At 41.0% G+C, this 18,600-nt stretch overlaps 1 protein-coding gene across 1 annotated transcript in view; it reads right to left on the bottom strand.

Moving 5' to 3' along the window:
- Positions 1 to 18,600, bottom strand: part of Sema1a (semaphorin 1a) — a 102,345-nt gene that overhangs the window by 20,077 nt on the left and 63,668 nt on the right. Inside the window, exons 5-12 of the mRNA XM_080285790.1 lie at positions 18,105 to 18,192; positions 7,496 to 7,600; positions 6,061 to 6,149; positions 4,728 to 4,869; positions 3,930 to 4,132; positions 3,543 to 3,688; positions 984 to 1,072; positions 208 to 439 (exon numbers count right to left, since the gene is read on the bottom strand). Of these exons, the coding sequence (XP_080141916.1) occupies positions 208 to 439; positions 984 to 1,072; positions 3,543 to 3,688; positions 3,930 to 4,132; positions 4,728 to 4,869; positions 6,061 to 6,149; positions 7,496 to 7,600; positions 18,105 to 18,192 (1,094 nt within the window). The remainder of the gene's footprint in view (positions 1 to 207; positions 440 to 983; positions 1,073 to 3,542; positions 3,689 to 3,929; positions 4,133 to 4,727; positions 4,870 to 6,060; positions 6,150 to 7,495; positions 7,601 to 18,104; positions 18,193 to 18,600) is intronic.

Genomic DNA, 18,600 nt, shown 5'->3' with positions numbered 1-18,600 from the left:
ACTGTATATATAACTGGTGACTGTACCTGCATGACAGGATTTATCGGAGTGGCACTGGGCCATGAAAATCAAGTAGAGATCAAGCGTCTGTGACTGTGATATGACCAGGAAGCAAAGGGGTCATCAGCCTATGTCCTAATTCCACAACATCCTGACCATTCCTTTTAATTCAGTTTCAGTTACACTGAATATGACCGATGACCATACCTGCACGAGAGGATCTTATCAGTGTAGCAACGTGCCATGGATATCGAGTGTATCTGTGACTGCGATATAACCAGTAGGCGTGGAGGTCGTCTGCCTCTTGGCGGCACCACCTTCAATGATTTTACCGCCACTTGGGATGAAAACACGGAGATTTCCTCAATGATGATGGTGTCCACTTCTTGGTATGAGTCGGCAGAGCGAGTGTTGACAGCCTTTATCACCTTACCATCATCTGTTGATATGGGGTGCAGGGTGAGATCTGATGATGTGAGTGGGTAATTAAGTTGAAATAAAATTAATCAATCTATTGCCAGAAGCGCTAGACCATTAAAGGGTGGCTGCAAACAAATCACCTCCATGTCACCCTGTCCTCTGCCATTTGACTAGCCTTCCTCCAACTCACACCCTTTCTCTTTATGTACCTTTCAACCTCAGCCCTCCACCTCATCCTCAGTTTCCTCTTCCCCCACCCTCCTCCATTTCACTTGAATACTCTCCTAGTTTGTCTCTCATTCTCCGTCCTCTTCACATGGCCAAACCATATAAGAGTACCCTAATGCTTCCAAGCACATCCACATCAACACCACAATGCTCCATCGCTTCCACATTTGCCTGTCTGTCTCTCCACAGACGAGTACACCTAAACACACACTTTCAGATGAAAACTCCATTCCTCACTCCTGTTCTTTTAAAACCCACTACATTTTACTCCTACCCAGTATATGCAATCAACATTGTTTTCTAAACACTAATGAAGGTACAAAAGGTTGTCTTACCTGTACCAATGTAGAGGACGTCGTAAACTTTGCCCTGGGGCGTCTTCACTTGTGGGTCGACTGCTATGGCAGAAAAACGACCACTGTAGCTGTAATGAGAAATTATTCAGACTTAAAAGAGTACATGGATCATCATCATCAACAAAATATTGTAAATTAAAGAAATGCCTCCAACTGTCTTTACAACAACATCGTCATCATCATCACCATCATCATCAAAATATCAAAAATGAAGGAACTGTCTCTACTCTGTTTATAATTTTAGAATCGATACTTTTACTAAAGCTAGTTGAAAAAAAACTATGCTTCATTAATTGATGTAAAGCAAATTCTTCCATGAATGGTAATAAAAAGTGTTCTGGTAATGGGGTGTAGGTAATAGTTTATATTACCTTAACACTAAAAAAATCATCCTTCCATGCAACTATACAACAAGTAAACTTGCAACTATACAAGTCACCTTATCATTAATTCATCCATCCATCCATCATCCACTCCTACATTGCCCCATGAGGAGCGTAGGAGCCCGGGGCTAGGCAATTTGGTCCTGACATTTAAGATGAGAGTGACCAGCCTCACTCATCCCTGAGTGGCATTACATGAGCAATAAACCCCAACTATCCCTTGGATATAAACCTTCACCGGCTCAATCCGATTGGAGCGCAATAATTACCAACTAAACCACCAGGCACCAAAATTTGGTTATATGGTTACCACCCAGCATAGTAAATGGTTTCCTGGTGCACAGGAAACCATTTGGCTTGTCACTCAGTGTAGAGTCACCCACATGCAGAAGGAAGAGGAAAGAATGAAGGAAAGAAAGACAGAAGAGAATGGAAGGAAAGAAGGATGGAGTGGAAAGGGCAGACACCCGAGAGCAGTACTACATCGAGCAAGTGGATGGTGAGCGCCCCCACCTACCACAAAAACCATACATATTTTCATCATTCCTCAACAAATCACGATACACATCAGGTTACCTTATTATCTGACCATGACATTCTTCATTTCATCATTCAACTATAAATCAAGACACAAAAGTGGCACAACATCTGACTGCACAGTTATTCATCATTTATCTCAGTGCTTTCCTTTACACTTACCCATTCACAAAGCTTTATACCCTTAACTCCTACTCAGCACAGCAACCTCCAAAAATCAAGACTTACTTCATATCCTTGAAAGAGGACGAAATAATAACGTCCCATTTAATGTGAGGAAAACTAAATATACTGTCTCCAGTTTACAAACAAACAGATATTGCCTGATTCTTACATTACCTTCAATTAAATCAATATTGCTATCTCTTAACAGTATTGAAATTCTTAGTGTCTCACTTAACAGTACAGTCAGTTAGGCCTCTCACATTAGATCACTTGCTAAAACCACCGCAAAGAGACAAGCAGATTGGTGTAACTTATAAGTCATGAGCTCTCGACTTGAATACCATTCATCCTTGTCAAGTGGATGCGAGGAGGTTGCACTAAAACATATATTCATTCATTCATTTCATTAATCATTTAATCCAGTGTTGCCCCTTGAGAAGCGTAGAAGCCCAGGGCTAGGCAAGTTGGTCCTGACATTTAAGATGAGTGACCAGCCTCACTCATCTCTGAGTGGTGTTATGTGAACAATAAACCCCAACTATCCCTTGGACATAAACCTGCAACTGATCAATCTAATTGGAGTGCCTTAATTGCCCACTAAACCACGGGGTAGCATAATTTGGTTATATGGTTACCACCCAGCATAATAAATGGTTTCCTGGTGTACAGGAAGCCATTTGGCTTGTCACGCAGTGTACAATGAAGGAAAGAAAGACAGAAGAGGAATGATGGAATGAAGGAAGGAAGAGAGGAAAGGGCAGGCACCCGAGAACAGAACTGCATCAAGTGAGTGGATGGTGAGTGCCCCCACCAACTACAAAGCAAAATTTGGAACAAAGCTAAAAGAATAATTAATAGCCCAGCAATTACAAGCGAACTACTTCAAATACATGCAAGAATTTTGCCTCGCTCGTATTATTTAAGATACAGTACTTTTATGGTAAATGCCCAAAAGGAGTTGCATCCATTGTGCAATGCCTCCATGCCTTCCCCTGTGCTACACAGTTATCTGGCAGTGCTCAAGACTTGATCGTCATACTGTCACACTGCAGAAACTCTGCCTATCAGACTGCTTCTTTGGAACTCACTTCCTCAGATAAGTTCCTCAGACTTCAACTCACAGCAGTTCAAGTCCAGCTGTTAACAGGTTATTTTATGAATGGAGAATACCTGTAGTCCTCTACCCAGGGGCAACGCCTTAGCCCTTATTCAAAAAAGGGGTACCTGGCGTAAAACTCACTTAAATATAAATATATATATATTTTCTTCCTATATTCATTTGCTGTATAAAAAACAAAAACAAAAACAAATGAAGACACAAAGAGGCACCCTATCTGCCCACAAAGTTATTAATTTGATAATTCCTGTACAATGCAAAGCATACAGTACAACTACCATTATTTCTTAACCATTCAGCTATTCATCTATTCATTCATCTATCTTATTCACTCACTGGAAGCTGGTACTGAGCATTATAGGTTGTCCGAAGAATGCCGGGACAGCTTCATCCATAAGTGGGTGCGTCTTGATGAAGTTGAGGGTGACATCAGGAAGAGTGGTGGAGTCTTGTGTGCACTGACCTGGCCGAGGCTCTGGTACCTGGTGGAGGGAGGAACGATTAGTTATGGGGCGAGTTCAGGGTGTAGGATGATTAAGTAGGTGGATAAGTAGGTTATATCAAACTACATCTGCAATCTATCTATCATCTGATCTTTTAATGTCCAATCATGAACACAAGACACTGGGCTAGAGATTTAAGGCAACAGCTATCTACCTAAGGCAACAGCTATCTACCTATCTATGTGTCCATCTACGTACAATGTCAATCTATCTGTGTTACCTTGGTGCTTGGAACAGGAAGCCAGTTAGCATTAGATGAGGACTGCCCCTTAAATGGTCCCTCAAAGGTGTCCATGATATCCTGGAGTGTAAAGGCGCACACAGCTGAGCCAGGGATGGAGTTCTCTGGCGTTGTGAAGATGCCATACACCAGCATTGTTCCGTGGCCACCATAACGACCCTCTATGGCATCTGTCGCATCCTCTGTAAAATTTGTTAATGTTTACGAATGTTCTTTTTTACTTTTGCTAATATCTGATTCTTTTTTAAATATAAACTATTATTATTTTTTTTTTATATATATATATATATATACTAATATTTGTTTTTATATCCTCTAATGTTGTTTCCTATTTTTGTTATTATCTGCTATTGTTTTTTAATCTGCTAATGTTCTTTCTTGTCTTTGTTAATACCTGCTTGTTTATTTTTTATAAATATCTACTAATATTCCTTTTTGTTTGTTCATATCTGCTCCTCCTCCTCATCATCATCTAATCCTGTGCTGCCCCATGAGGAGCGTAGGAGCCCGGGGCTAGGCAAGTTAGTCCTGATATTTACAATGAGAGTGACCAGCCTCACACATCCCTAAATGGCATTACATGAACAATAAATCCCATCCACCTTTTGGATATAAACCTACATAGGCTTAATCCGGCTGCAGAGCCTTACTTACCTACAAAACCACCAGGCAACATGAATACTGTACTCATTTCTTTAAAGCAGGTCCAGTGAGAAAAATCACATACTCACAAACCCCACCCACAGGCAAACAAAAAACTGCATCGTTGCAACTCACGGATCTCGTTGAAGTAGAAGGGGAAGTCACCCGAGACAGAGCAGTTGAGCCGGGACTTGAGGTAGGATGTCCACTTGTTGCGGAACTTTTGAGGACCACCCCTGTCGTGCCGGCACACACGAGCCACACGCGAGTATGTTGTCTGTGGACAAGCAGCACAATGGAAATCACATGAAAACTCTGTGGATGCTGCTGGACGTGGCACTGAGAATATTGTGCAGGTATAGTGAAGTAATATTTGGTATGGAAAGATTGGGTGGAAGAAAGACACAGGTTAGTGCTTGACTTCTCTCTCCCACCCGAACTTTCCACTTGTCACAATGGATCATCTATTTGTTATCTTCCCAGCAAACAAAGTCAAAAGCAAGTATTATCATCACCTTCCATTATCTTCCTCATCATTTGACTGTGAACTCACCCTAATTCTCACCGCTTTTGTTTTCTGTTACCCCTTAGTGTGAACAGACTTGTCAAACAGTCCATGGTTTGGTATGCTGGGGATACTGAGTATTGCTTTCCATTGAACATTATACAAATATGATATTGTTGGAAAATGCACTACTCTGGAAAACTGCACTCTGAAAATTATACACGTGCATGGGAATATGCGACTGAGTACGTGCATTATAGAAAACTATGCACCAATCCATAAAAAAGGCAAAGACATACAGTACTAAATTTACCAGTAGTGTATATACCCATCAATAAATACAATTACAGTTGAAGCTCGATTAAAAGGAATGAATAAGGATTCTTCCAGTCCGGATATGGAATTTTCTGGATAACCGAATGTTACTCTTAGAAATTTTCTGGGAGGTCAAACAATGAAATAGTACCAAACTTGGGACTTTATTTCATAAAGTACATTATTAGATACAGTACAGGTAAGATGCAGTACAGGTACGCTACAATACAAAAAAAAAAAAAAAAAAGACACCAAGAGAAATTGTACAGGACTGAACACAAACCAGCAAACATTACCAAAAATTATTTAAAGAAAAATTTGGCAATGTTACAGGCCAAAATAATTTTGAAAACTTAGCCACATACACTACTTTAACCTGTACTGTACAGAACTAATCATGAATTACAGGGGGATCATCAGGATTTGAATCGGCGACGACCAGTATCCGGAATAATTCGACCCTATGCCAGATCGAATTTGCGTTCTGGTTATACGTATGTGCCGATCCATCGGATGCCGGTTAATCGAGCTTTTACTGTATAGTGAAATATGCCACAATCACACAATATACACAGGACAGCAGGAATATAAATAAAATAGTGCATTCAATAGGTAAATAGCACAAACACACACACACACAGAACTAACCTTTCCACAATTGAGGTACTCCACAGCAATCTCTCTGAAGAAGAAGTACACAAAGTCTCCCAGGGCAAATGAACTCACGAAATTTGGGGCTGTAAAGAGAGAGAGAAGAAAAACATGGGGTAAACATCATCGTCATCATCATCTGGACCTCCTTTCCCACTCTAGGGCAGGGTGAGGAGTAGCAACATCCAGACAGCCCAAATCTGCCCACTCCAATCGGGTAAACAACATGGCTAAAGAATCAAGAGACTATGGATAATTTCAGAATGTCACATTAAAGTTATAGTCATAAAGATAAAAGTAAACCTTATCTAACATCATCACCATCATCTGGACCTCCTTTCCCACCCTTGGGCAGACATTTTTCACTTTCCGATAACAGCTGTTTCTCTACATGAGCATATAGAAAACAAACCTCATCATTCATTTATCATGTGATCAGCTGTAAATGAAACTTTATTTTACACTGTACAGTACAGTACAAACTCCCAAATCCGAAAATGCTTCAGTTCAAAGGTGTTATAGAATGTGGAATAATTTGGAAAGTAAAATCATAATGGTAACTATCAGAAAATCAATTAAAAAACAGGCTACAGTAACATGAACTGTGAATCCAATGAAGTACTTTTTATTAGTAGTACATCAACCGTTGCTGTACCTGTCCACAAATAAACTCTGTCTTCAAAATTTAATATAAACTGTGTGAGGATACATGATACCAACACCCTTCTGTTGCATGAGAAATGTATTGTGGAAAGAGGAGGTTTTTGAAAACTGAATGTTTGGATTTGGGAGACTGTCTTTCCACTTTGTTTCCCTTGATTTAGTTTACAACTTTAAGTTCAGTAAAATAACTTAAAAAAATGTTTAAGCACTAAAAAATTACTTAACAATCCTGAACTAACTTTCTGCAGCAAACAATCAGGAGGCAGCCTCAATAATAATAATAATAATAATAATCTTAATGTCTTCAATACACAGGATGCATGCATTTCCACTCAACATTGATACTAATACCCAACAGTAATTGAAAATTAGCTGACCATTAACGCATTAATATCAAATGAAATACTTCCTGCTACAGGAAGCTTCCATTAGTCCTTTCAGTCCATGAGTTCTCCTAACCTGATAAAAAACTTTGGCGCTCATCAAAATTAAATGAATAAATAAATAACTAAGACATCCTCTGATCTGAGAGGCTGCAGTACAACTGCTGTTGGTACAGCACAAGGGTAAATGAGTAAAATATGAAGAAATGCTAATAAGTTACTTGAACTTACAGGTAGTAGGTAATCATTCATTACTAGTACTTTATTATTAACCCCACAAATTTAGTATCAAGCTGGGAAATAAAATTATTGAAAAGAGTAATGTATAATATAATCTCATTTCTGTCTTTCAAATTGCCTATAAATGATGGGGGATATAAACTTACAATTGAGAACTGAGAGGTCATACTGTTCTGTTCTGAGTGGCTCTCGATAGATGAGGGGCTCCAGGCCAATGAAATCTGCGATGGTTCCCACGTACAGTTGCTCATCTGGAAAGGAAGTGACACCAATATATTACTCATCAGTTCAGAGTTTCATCATTGTTGTCATCATCATCATCATCATCATCACAACCACCATGATCAATATGGTTATCATCATCAGACAAATGGCATTTAGATTTTCTGCTTCGGGAATTACTGTACAGTGATATAAAAACTGTATATCCAACTCAATCGACTCCTCTCTCCATCTTAAGTTTCAAGCTGAGAGACATTGACACAATATTATTCCCCATTATCTAGAGTTTAGGCCATCGTACTGACAAGGTTAAAGTTTACACCACCTATACCAGAGTGGGTGCAAATATCCAAGCACACAACACAGATGAATGGAAAAGAATCATCACATAATCCATTTAGTGTGTATTCTCGTCTGTTCATAAAGCTCCCTGGCATCTATAATTTATTAGTCCATTTCTGTTTTTGGTACATTAAGCCGCGTATATTCTACAGTATGATATTTATACAGTTCATGTCAATATAAAAATAACATAAAAGACTGATGACTGATGGAGAGATGGGATGCACAGGTATACAAGGAGGGTGGTGTGAGTTGAAGAAAGGACAGCCTGATCGCGGAGGTGAGGGTGATCTGGAGGTGATTTGTAACCACCCCTTCTGGGATTTAGAATTTGTAAAATAAATCAATGAGGTAAGAGATGCCAGAAAATATCCAAAGCCAACGAGAATCCAAGTCCATGCCATAATACCATCCTCAGTCATCAAATGTATTCTCCTGAGCTACACCATAAGTCTAATTCCCTTCATCTATCTCTGTGTTATGTTCTCTGAATCATACTTCATCAGTCATCTTGCCTGCCTGCTGCCTGCCTACTTCCCCTACTCTCTGCCAGGTCTGCCTCCCCATTAACCCTCCCAGTCTGTCTTTCTCTCTCACACTGCCTGCCTGCCTACTTCCCCTACCCTCAGCCAAGTCTGCCTCCCCACTAACCTTCCAGCCTGCCTACCTCTTGTCAAGCCTGCCTCTCCACTAATCCTGTCTTTCTCAAAGTCAAAGTCAAATGTTTATTTAGCCATAGAGATTACAATAGTTGACATAACACTTAATATACAAGCGGCTGAGCCTTTTGAGAGTCCAGGAACTCTCTTTAAAGGCACCTTGTTTTTCTTGCACTTTTGGTAAACATCAATTGTCTAGTAAGGCTAAAAACTATTATTTTACTAAATCAGCTGTATGACTTTTAAGTACAGTAATAATGGTCATCCCCAAATGACAATAGTTTAAGATTTTAATAAAGGGTATATACAAGATAGCACTACAACAAAACGGAGGTAATTTTATATTAATACCAGTAATAATAGTAACAATAATAATAACTACCACAATAACAATAATAAATAATAATAATAATGAAAGTCAACTAATTTAAAAAATTAGTACATTGATAGTAAGTACGATTTATAAGCAGATTTGAAAGATACAGCCTTGCTTAGTTCCCGAATGGCCATTAGGATACCATTCCAAACTTTGGGTCCCTGATACGTGATATGTGACTGAGACTGGGTTGAAGCCATGAGCGGTATTTTTAGATTACAGTTATTTCGGAGTTATACCGATCATTCATATTAAAATCAAAGTAACTGTTAAATGACACGTTGCGCAGAGACTTGTAAACAAACAAAGCAGTGCAGTAGGACTTTATATCAGGCAATTTTAGGATACCCAATTTCTTGAAAGATGGATTAGTGTGGTCATATTTGCGTAAGTTTTCCATTATATGGACCGATTTCTTTTGGGCTATAAATAAGCGGTTTAACTGTGTCTTATAAGCACCACTCCATACATTGTTACAATAAAACAATAAAGGAAAATCAGCAAGTAATAAATGAGCATAAAAGACAGTGTTGTTAGTTGATTACGAATTTGGTACATGATACCACACTGTTTGCTAATCTTTGTATGGAGATACTGGATATGTAAATGCCATGACAAACGTTCATCAATTATAACACCAGGGAATTTTATACTGTCCACTTTTTCAATTGACTGGGCACGTATGTAGATGTTCGGTTGATTTGCAGTGCTTTGTTTCCTTTTAAATATAACGTAATGAGATTTGCTTAAGTTTGGCGTGAGTTTGTTGCTTGTTATCCATTTTTTAACATCTGTTAGGCTGCTATTTACAACATTTGATAGTTCACTGAGATTTTGGTGGCTTGCATAAAAGGTACTATCATCAGCAAATAGTACTGGCCTCATATGTGAGGTAGCGTACACGGTCATTTATGTACAAAATAAACGAGTGGTCCTAAGACCGACCCCTGGGGAACTCCAGATTCTACTGGCATACAGGTAGACTGGCACTGTTTGTACTGCACGAACTGTTTGCGATTGGCTAAGTAAGAAGCAAACCATTGATTTGAAGTGCCTCGTATACCATAGTGGTCAAGCTTCTTTAGTAATATAGAATGATTAACCGTATTGAATGCCTTGGCCAGATCTAGAAATACACCCATAGTAAATTTATTTTCATAAAATGAAGCCAGCACGTCCTTGGTGAATGACAGCGAAACACTCTCGGTAGACAATTTTTCCCTAAAACCAAATTGTGAATCAGTGATAATATTGTTGGTGGTGCAAAATTGAATTAACCTACCATAAACCAATTTCTCTATTATCTTACTGATTGCTGGCAGGATTGAGATAGGACAATAATTGCTTAACAGCTTACGATCACCAGCTTTAAAAACTGGAATGACTTTGGCCAATTTCAACATGTCAGGAAACTTTCCAGTCTCAAAAGATAAATTAAAGAGGAAGACAAGTACAGGAACTAGATAGGCCATTATTTCCTTAACCCGTCACGTCCCGAGGTTTTCCGCACCTCCGACATCCCCCAATCCCAAGGTATTTTCGAAAATTTTTTTTTTGGTTAAAACCTCCACTTTTGGTGAGAAACATCGAAAATTCATAGAGAAATCGCTCACCTGAGGTTTAAAATAATCGATCCAGGTAGGAGTTCCTCCTTACCTGACTGAGTTTTCTAACATGCTGGCACCAAAGAAAACGAGTTCTATGGGAGGGTAACTATTTCACACAACTCATAAACGGTATTTATTTATTTACTTAGTGCGAATTTATCTGTAGTATGAGAGTATATTGGTTTTCAAGCAGTAATATAGGCATTATAAGCATTGTTTCACTCACTAACTAATCACCATACCTGACCTTTTTTTGCCACATTACCTGATCATCATTTCTGACTGTTTCTTCCTCTAATGCTATGTAAACTTTGTCCTCCACATTGTCATCAATTGGGGAATCACTCTGGCCCTGAATATCTTTACTGGCCAGGTCAGTGCTAACAGGTGAATTGCCGAGACAATGGTGTGAGGGGGGGAAGGGGGAGGTTATGAGGTGTAAGGCATTGTCCCTGCTTGGCATCTTGTAGAGGAATAGAGGAAGGTGTCCCGTGTATACGTACGAAAAATCACGTGCGAAAATTGAAAATTGTGCAAATTAGGGACCTTGCAATTGCACGACGTACCAGTATGTCGCCGGGACTGGCAAATGCAAAATGTTGCAACATACCCATACGTCAACGGGACGGGGCGGGTTAATGATGGACATGGGGATATCATCATATCCGGGACCAACATTCCGCAGATTTTTTATAGTCTGAGTAACTTCACGTTCAGTAGTAGGTGACAAAACAAATACACTGTCTTGCCTATTGCATAAATATGAATAGAAATTAACCTCAGACTCTCCAACAGACTCAGCAAGTTTCTTACCAACACTGACAAAGTAATTATTAAAATGGTCAGCTACTTCCTTAGGTTCATATACCTCATTATTGTTTACTAAATAAAAGCAATTATTTCTTTGTCATGAAGAAGGCTTATTAAGGATAGAGTTTATTATAAACCAGGTTTTTTACTGTTACCTATATTTTCACTTATTTTATTTTTATAGTAATCTGACTTTGCCTTTCTGATTTTAGCTGTGATACCATTGCGCAGTCTGCGATACTCTGCACCGTACGTAATGGGTTTCTTGGCACACTTTCTTCGAAGCTTGTTTCTTTGTCGGATCATCTGCCTAATATCTGCAGTAATGTAGGGCTTATCAGCATGTTTAGGTTTAATTATATTTTGTTTTAATGGAAACTGGTTATGAAATATATTAGAAAGTAGGAGATTAAAATTACTATAACCTACATCTGAGTCTTTACCACATAAAACAAGGTCCCAATACACCTAATTTTTTTCTTTAAATGTATTTATACTACTTTCGTTAAAGTCTCTGTACTGGAGGACAGTTTGTTCACCTTTCGGTAAATATGGTGCGGATTTGAACACCGATACAACAGGGAAATGATCAGAAACTTTATTATATATAATATTGCTTGTGAAGCAGTTTATGTAGTCATTAGTCCATATATGATTTATTAGTGTGGCGGATGTTAAAGTTACGCGTGTGGGTTTATTAATAGTGTTATAAAAATTAAGAGAATAGCACATAGATAAAAGGTTACTGACATGTGGGTTTGTTCTACTTTTAAACAGGTCGATATTAAAATCAAAGACGAGGGAGAGTGGCCATGTGCAGTTTGCCACAAGGGCGTGGGAAGTAATTCCATCTTGTGCGGTGTGTGTGATAAATGGGTGCATAAGAGATGTAGTGGTATCAGAGGTAGACTGCGAGATAATGCTGATTTTATGTGTACGGCGTGCTGGGGTGAGCAGGTGGAGATCGTCAGACGTGAAAGAATTGAACTTGCTGGTGAATCTCTTGAGTGTGTGGAAGAGTTTTGTTATTTAGGAGACATGTTGTGTGCTGAAGGTGGGGCTGGAGCTAGCTCTGTGGCTAGGGTGAGAAGTGGTTGGAAGAAGTTCAGGGAGCTCTTGCCTCTCCTGACATTGAGGGGGCTCTCCCTACGTGCTAAGGGGTCTTTGTATGCAGCGTGTGTTAGGAGTGTAATGCTGTATGGCAGTGAGACCTGGGCAGTGAAGGAGGAAGACATTCGCCGGCTCAGACGTACAGAAATGACAATGATTAGGTGGATGTGCAGTGCGTCCCTGCGTCCAAGGCCTGGAGGGGCTGGGTTTACAATGGAAGAGTTGAGAGGTAGGATGGGACTGGAGTGTATTGGTGTTGTGATGAGGAGAGGTAGATTGAGGTGGTTTGGACATGTGGAGAGGATGGGGGATGATAGTTGGGTGAGGAAGGTGAGAAGTGTTAATATTGGGGGTGGGGTTATGAGGGGTAGACCGAGAAAGACATGGGACGAGGTCATTAAGTGTGACCTTAGGGTTAAGGAACTGAACAGGGAGGCTGCAATGGATCGTGCAGCGTGGAGAGCCGCCATTAGGTGACCAAGGCCGACACATGCAAGCATGTTGGAGCCTTTAAAAACGAAACGAAACGAAAACGAAACGAAACGAAACGAAACGATGTAACAAGATTTACCTTCCGAGCTGACTAAATCAATAATGTAGTGAAAGTCGTCAAAGAACCTTGCGATATTAGTGTTTGGGCATCTGTAAATAATCCCTAAGACTATGGAATTAGTACCAAGATAAACTTCAATAAATATGGTTTCAATATGTTCTTTCTTAAATATCAAGTCATTTCACACGTTACATGAAAAATGTTGTTTTATAAACAAAGCAACTCCTCCACTGTTCGAGAGCAGTTATTTGCGTAGACACTGTAGTTTGGGATACTAAAAAGATTCTCAGTATCATCCGTTAACCTTGTCTTGCAAAATCCTAAAGCATCAAAATGAAATTGAACAGGATTTATGCACTGATCCAAAAAATCGTCAAAATGCAGTGGTAGGCTTCCTATATTATAGCAAAGCAATGAAAAAATATTTGTAGACTGATTTATGTGCGTAAAAGGTTAATCAGCGAAATAGTATTCAGTTGTTGGGAGGTTCACGTTACGAAGCATAAAATTATCTGGATCACTGACAGATGTATGATTATCATTACTGAAATCTAAGGGAGTACAACACATAGTATCAAGGCTATCCAACGAAAAACTAGGTTCTCTAGTATCATTTACGAAAAGTGTGCATAATTCTGCGTCATCTAAATTATGAAATGGTAGAACATGGTTATCCATATTTAATAGTTTGTAACAACAGGGTTGTACTCATTACAAAATTTTAGGGCCTGTTTATACCTAACCTGCTTCTAGTTTGTCTTGTTTTAAGTGGTGAGGCAATCCCAGGGTCAACTCCACCAACTGCCCCTTCTGCATCGTCTGAGTACGTTTCTCTGGCCTCCCGCTTATTGACACTACTCTCCTTTGTTTCGGCGGCCGTTGTGCTGACTTTATTAGCACGACTTGGGGTGGTTGGCTGGCGAGTGTGTGTCAACTGCTTAAATGGCGATGGTAACTTAGTAGGTGAAACGGGAGTGTTCAATCGTTGAGGTAAAGTTGGAGTTCCTTCCTTCGTGGTCCGTTCCTGAGGGGATGGGGTGCAGTGCCATTGCTTACGTTGGGGTGTTGTAGGGCAATGGGGCCTGGGTGAGACTGGGGTCGGCAGGGCAAACTGAGAGGGGACAGCCTGAAGAGTTTGATCATACTTTCGTCGGTCCCGGACCACCAGAGTCCTGTAGTTGAAATAGACAAATTTTCCCTGCTTTCTGGCTTCGTGGTAGGCAGGCATCTGTGAAAGACGAGCCTCTAGTGATCCAGGACATAGATCCTCATTTATATAAATGCTTGTCCCCTTCAATTTCTTCCGGTTCCGTAGCACTTGCTCTCTATCTGAATACTGGGAAAACCTTGCAACAATGTCCCTCTGTTTGTTTGAAGCCTTTCCAATTCGGTGAACTCTATCAAATTTCGCACTGATGTTTAGATAATTCGACCATATGAGTTCCACTTTGCGTTGACGCTGCTCCCATGTTTCGCCTGGCTCTTCTGCGTTCCCAGTGAAGCAAAGATTGTTTCTACGTCCTTGATCGTCCAAATAGTCGAGCCGTTGCGAGACTTCACCGTGTTGTTGCTTACGTTTGTTTTTATCGTTGGTCAGTTGCTTCACTTGGGTAATGAGGTCTCGTTTTACAGTTGTTTCATTGTTCAGTTTAGTTTCCAGATCGAGGAGTTGATTTTGAGTATATTCCAAGCTATGAGTTAATTCCATTAATTTTTGCTCATAGTGCTTCTGTGGTTGAGAAGATTAGGAGAAATACACTGAGGTGGTTTGGACATGTGAAGAGAATGGAGAATGAAAGACTGACTAAGAGGGTGTATGTAGGTGAGGTGGAGGGAGGGAGAGGGAGAGGTAGACCGAGGATGAGGTGGAGGGATGGAGTTGAGAGGTATATGAGGGAGGGGGGGATGAGTTGGGGGGAGGGTAGTCAAATGGTGGGTGACAGAGCGACTTGGAGGCGTTTTGTCTGCGGCCACCCTTTGCGGGATTAGGGCGTCGGCCTATACATAGATAGATAGATAGCTTCTGGTGGTTTTTCATATCTTGTTTAAGTCTGGCAATTTCATTATCACTCTCCTGTTTTTGTTTAGCCAAAAGTGCTAGTATCTCTTCTTTGTCCATGGTGGAAAAATCTAAGGGTTGGAACAGCTGAGAGAGCAGCACAACCTTCCTCCACCACGTCCAGTGCCTGTCTGCCTGCCTCTCTACCTATCTTCTTGCCTACTTCCCGTCCTTTGCCTACCATTTACCATGCCAGTCTTCCTACCAACTCTCCCAGCCTACTTTCCTTTCATCTTGCCTACCTTCTTTCCTTCCTTCCTTCGTTCCTACCTCTCTCTCTCTTCCCTTCTTCTTGCTTGCCTGTCTACCTCCCTCCTTTCCCCCCTCTCATCCTCCCTACCTACCTACCCTCCTTCCCGCTGGCTTTCGTTAAGAACTCCCAATTAGAGCCTTCCTTCAGACACGTCAATAACGAAAAAAAAAAAAAAAAAAAAAAAAAAAAAAATGCCATTGGATTACTGAAAGCCTTTGATGGTCTCCCTGCCTCTCTCTCTCTTTCTCCTCATCCTACTCCCACCTCTCTCTCTCTCTCTCTCTCTCTCTCTCTCTTTCTCTCCTCATCCTACCCCCACCTCTCACTCTCTCTCTCTCTCACACTCAGCATTTTTTCCCCAGACTTGCATTACTGGTCTTCCTTCATCCTGACAGACAGACAGACAGTGATCAATTGAGAGATAGATTAACGGATAGACAGTTACACAAATAGATATAGACAGTTAGGTTACTGTTTAAGACCAGTGTAAACCAGTGCCTGGTGGTTTAGTGGGTCGAGGCACTCCAAACTGACTATAAAGATTTGAGTACTGAACTAGGGTTGGTTGAGACTTACTGCACACATACTAGTCACGAAGAAGTGCTATGGGAAGGATATCAAGCCATAGGAACAGTCACGAAGAAGTGCTATGGGGAGGATACCAAGCCATAGTTGTCTTATTTTGCCACAGAGCTACGTGAAATAAACTGCTTATGGATGAAAATATCTGCATACAGTTTGTTCATTTTAACCTGGTGCAGATTTTTTGTCCTTTTGTAAATTCATGTGGCTCTGTAGCAGAATAGGGCAGTACTATGGCTCAACGTCCTTTCCATGACACTTCTTCATGACTAGCACCATATACTCTCTTGTTATGACTCGGCATTTAGGATGGGGATAGTAATTTTAAGCCTAGTTAATGTGAAGAGTAGTGAAACAAACTCCTCATTCACACACCAAACAGACAAAACTTATCCATCTATTCTATCTTTCTATTTATCTATGCATCCATCCATCCAACTATGCATCCATCCATCCACCCAACTATGCATCCATCCATTTATCCATCCATTCATCTATCAATCTATTTATCTGTGTATCCACTTATCCACTCATCTATCTATCTAACCCTAACCCTGCAAGTGGTACCCACAGCCAAATCACCTCCATGTAGCCCTGCCCTCCACCATCAGACTGCCCTCTCTCCAATTCACAGTCCTCTTTCTCCCACACACTCCCAACCTTAATCCCCACCCCTCCAAAACCTCCCTCTTTTGCCATTTTGCAGTAAACGGAGTACAGAAAAGCGGTGATTGGTGCAGAGTGTAGGTTTTAGTTTTCACGGTATTGTTTCCTAATTGTAGTCTTATTCACCCTAACGAATTGGATTTTGGCTGCGAGCGAGGGAGTGATTACTGCGTGGGGAGAGGGAGAGGAGAAGGGAGAGGGAGGGGAGAGGGGAGGGGAACAGGGAGAGAGAAGGAGGAGGGTGTGAGGGAGGGAGGAAGTGGGGATAGGAGAGGGGAATGGGAGGGGGGAAAAAAGAGGGGTGAGGAGAAAGGAAGAGGAAGTAGGGGAAGGATGTGTGGGCGAGGATGAGATAGGAGGAGGCTGGAGGGAGAGTGGAGAGGGGAGAGAAGGGGGAGCAAGGGGGAGAAACATGGAGGAGAGGGCAGAGGCAAAGGGGGGGAAGAGGGAGGGAGGGGGAGGGAGGAGGCTTTCAATTGGCGTTTACAAATAATTTGAAGGTTTGAGTTGAAAAGATGTGGAATGCTTGCTACTAATCACTGTGTGTGTGTGTGTGTGTGTGTGTGTGTGTGTGTGTGTGTGTGTGTGTGTGTGTGTGTGTGTGTGTGTGTGTGTGTGTGTGTGTGTGTGTGTGTGTGTGTGTGTGTGTGTGTGTGTGTGTGTGTGTGTGTGTGTGTGTGTGTGTGCGCGCGCGCAATTACTGAGCCCCATGATTACCGTCCAGAGCTATTCTGTATCTCACCTGCTTCATACGTTTGTCTGTCTGTTGCCTAATTCATTTTTTTACGTAATTTTTCGTTTACTGATGCATTTCTATAAACTTGCCAGATTTCTTTAAATGCATCGGACTCTGGACTAAGGCCCTGGGATGTTGTGAATATGGCCAAGGGGTATTAGTGCTGAAGTGGTGACATGAGAAAGCCTGGAGATAAGGAGGACTTCTAGGGCTCAGGGAAGGGACCGTTATACCTAAGCTCAGAGTCAGACACACTGATGAAACTAAAACAATAAAAACAGCAAGAATAAAGGAAGGTGCATCGAAGAATTATCGTCACCATCATCGTCTAATCCTATGTTACCCAAGGAGTGTAGGAACCCTGGGCTAGGCAAGTTGGTCCTGACACTAAAGATAAGCGTGATCAGCCTCACTCCTCCCTAAGTGGCATTACGTGAGCAATAAACCCTAACCACCCCTTGGATATAAACCAACACAGGCTCAATCCAGTTGGTGTGCCTTATTTACCCACTAAACCACCAGGTGCCACAGTTTTGTTATATGGTTACCACCCAGCACAGCAACTGGTTTCCTGGTGTACAGGAAACCACCTGGCTTGTCTCTAACTGTAACGACAGATTAACACAAGAATACATTGCTAGTCACGAAGAAGTGCTGTGGAAAGGCTGAAGTGTCCTAGTACAAACAGGATCACTGGCATGGATGGCCAAAAGGCAGAATTATAACAACAGAAAAACACAAGAATACAATGCTAGTCACGAAGAAGTGCTACAGACTCACCAGCAAGGACGGCGGTGCTGTTGTGGGTGGGATCAAAAGGACAAAGACCTCGCCCGCCCATCTCCTTTACTTTCTCCAGCCGGCCATCCTGAATTAAAAAAACATGAAATTCAAATCCCATCCTGAAACTCAAATTACAGCCTGAACTTCAAATTACTCACTTGATACCCACAAAATTACCAGCTCAATGACTACTACTTACATATTTCTTTTTTCTTTTTTTTTTAGTTGTTTTGCTGTGAAATATTAAACACCAAGTAAATTACAAAGATAAAAGCCCCGTAAAGTTTCCTGATACATTACAGAATAACTATTAAGTACCAACATCCTCTCTCTGCCTTTTAACTCTCCCCCCCCCTCTCTCTCTCTAACTCTCTCTCCTTTATCTCAAGCTCTCCTGATTCACCCCTCTCTAACTCTCATCATTTCTCTCTCTCTCTCTCTCTCTCTCTCTCTCTAAGTCCCCCACCTCTCACTATCTATCTCACCCCTTTCT

Source organism: Coenobita brevimanus, chromosome 108 (genome assembly GCF_032717465.1).
Source record: "Coenobita brevimanus isolate Jiangsu-jjx chromosome 108, ASM3271746v2, whole genome shotgun sequence".
Lineage (NCBI taxonomy): Eukaryota > Metazoa > Arthropoda > Malacostraca > Decapoda > Coenobitidae > Coenobita > Coenobita brevimanus.
The sequence above is the reverse complement of the archived record's forward strand: the minus strand, read 5'-3'. Positions and strand labels throughout refer to the sequence as shown.